Source organism: Psammomys obesus, unplaced genomic scaffold (genome assembly GCF_907164565.1).
Source record: "Psammomys obesus unplaced genomic scaffold, mPsaObe1.curated_primary_1811, whole genome shotgun sequence".
Taxonomy (NCBI): Eukaryota; Metazoa; Chordata; class Mammalia; order Rodentia; family Muridae; genus Psammomys; species Psammomys obesus.
This window is the reverse complement of record NW_026596040.1, coordinates 549,670-552,083: the sequence shown is the minus strand read 5'-3', so window position 1 is coordinate 552,083 and position 2,414 is coordinate 549,670. Positions and strand designations below refer to the sequence as shown.

The 2,414-nt window shown below is 43.3% G+C and overlaps 1 protein-coding gene across 7 annotated transcripts in view; it reads right to left on the bottom strand.

Annotated features, from left to right (window-relative positions):
• Rnf14 (ring finger protein 14) overlaps positions 1 to 2,414 on the bottom strand; it is a 25,120-nt gene continuing 22,706 nt past the window's right edge. For all 7 annotated transcript variants that reach the window (XM_055622490.1, XM_055622489.1, XM_055622495.1 and 4 more), the window contains one exon: positions 1 to 1,295. In XM_055622490.1, coding sequence (XP_055478465.1) covers positions 1,238 to 1,295 — 58 coding nt within the window. In that variant the 3' untranslated portion in view covers positions 1 to 1,237. The remainder of the gene's footprint in view (positions 1,296 to 2,414) is intronic.

Below are 2,414 nucleotides of genomic sequence, written 5' to 3'. Positions count from 1 at the left end.
TAGGATGATTTCAGATAAGTTTTATTGTTAAGATTAAGCATCCTCACTGACAATCCAGAAGCAGTCCATGCTGACAGTTAAGCAGTTCCTTAATTTTCAGTGTCAAACAGAAAACACAAGTTCACAGGCTGCAGGTGAGTGACTGTCCCTTTCAGACACCTACCAAGTGACTCCATGCCACTTACCGCATCGTGAGGAAGACAGTTTCCAAAGCCAATGAAAGGCAGAGAAAGGAATGCAGCCATCAAGCTACTGTTTCTACTTCACACACTGCTGCGTAAGGGGGAAGGGTGGGAAGCCCAATTCCAACAGGCGAGTAGAGGGGAGCGAGCGTTCAGAAGGCGGGGGCTAGAACCACGGTGCTGTACACAGGTGCACTCACTGAGGAGCATACTGGGCTCTCTCCTATTCTGGCAGAGGAAACAAACACACTACTAGAATCAACATTAACACTGTCCTTGCCAACACAAGGCCGGAGGCAGAGAGAAAGTTCAGAACAAAATGGGGCAGGGACAGCTCTGACTGAGTCTTCTAGCCATGTGAGCAGGATGAGTTCAGAGCCAGAATAATAAAGTCTACATTTGGCTCTCAACCAGTGGGTTCAACACAACACTCATAAATAGTAAGTGATCCACAGGACTTGTGGTACTAAAAAGATTTTTTAATTTATTGTTAAATTTCTATTCTGACAAGCGGAAGATCTGAATGGCACTGAGACATCTGGTTACAGAGCAGAACACTTGCTCTAAAGATATCGGATGAAGTGAGTAGTGTACACGGCATGGAACATGCTCTGGGGATAGCGTCAACGGGGATAGCATCAACGGGGCTGTGACTGTCCCCGGCTGCAAGGGAGAGAACTGAGAGCGCTCCACCAATGTCAGGCTTCTTGGACATGGTCGGAAAGCTTAACTCTTGACCCTCTCCCTAACCTCAAGCTTTGGGAAGAAATAAATATTTACTTTTTAACTATCCACAGTTTGGGCATATTATAATATTTAATCTCCTATGGTTTTCATTTCTGAACCTTTGGCATATAATTTTATCAGATTTATATTACATGGAAAATGTACATGCCTTAATGAGTAGTACCAAAGGAAAATATAAACCCTGTTCTTTCTTCTACACAGGAAGAGGGAACTATGGCACCCTAAATATCTGGATAGGTCTCTTTGTGTACTTGACAGAAGATCAGGGCAAACCATTCCATTTCTATACTGTGAGCAGAAGGAGTGAACTAGTCCTCAATCTCATCTTCCCAAACGTCTCCATTAACATCCACAGCATGGAACAATCTGAAAGCATAAAAGAAGGCACATATTTATGCAGTTAGACAACACTGAGCATAATCTGTCCTTCCTTTCCTCAAAAACAGTCTATCCTGGCAGCATCACTGCATAAACATTTAACCATTTCGTTAAGGACAGCTGGATTCTAGGCACTTCTAAGCAAGCTTTAAGATGTATGTGTGAAGGTCAGATCCCATGGAATTGGTAGTACAGACAGTTGTAAGCTGCTATGTGGGTGGTGGGAATTGAACCTCGGTCCTTTGGAAGAGCAGACAGTGCTCTTAACCACTAAGCCATCTCTCCAGCTCCAAGACCAAATTCTTAGCACAAAGATTTATTTGCTCCAGAGAGACAGAGGGCAGAGAATAACACTGGAGATAGAGGATGAGGTAGAAGGGGAAAGGAACAAGGGACAGGGAAAGGGGTGTTTGTCCCAGAGGACAAATGACTATCTCTGGATAGAGAGAAGACAAATAGTGTTTTATAAATGTAAAGGAGAAACCCCATGTTAGGATAAAGTGTTTAATTTTAACTGGGCATGTTAATTAGGTGAGCCAAAGGGGGCTTTTGATTGCTGGACTTCAATATTTTGATAGCTAGACCCTGGGAGTCAGCCTCAGGAGAAGGAAGAGGCCAAATAAGGGAACAGACCTTGGTGGGTAGCTTTAGGAATGTAATCTAACAGTTTTTAGCAAGGCAGAAGAAATGGGGGGAAGGGCAAAGCCCACCAGAATCATGTTTTCGAGCTGGCTAGAATCCCTTCAATTTGCAAGAACAGTACTGGCCAGATGGGCATGGTAGTGCTTGCTTTTAATCCCAGCACTTGGGTGGCAATGGCAGAAAGATCCATGTGAGTTCAAAGCCAAGCTGGTATACTTAGTGGTTCCAGGCCAACTAGGGGTGTATAGAAACATTCTGTCTCAAAAAAACCGAACCAAAACAAAAAACCCCACACAAAACACAAAAACAAAGCCGGTGTTAGCAGGAGGCAGAAGTAGGTGGGTCTCTGAGTTTAAGACCAGTCATGTCTTCAGAGGGAGTACCAGGACAGCCAAGACTACACAGAGAAGCCCCATCTCTAAAAATAAAATAAAATAAAATAAAATAAAATAAAATAAAATAAAA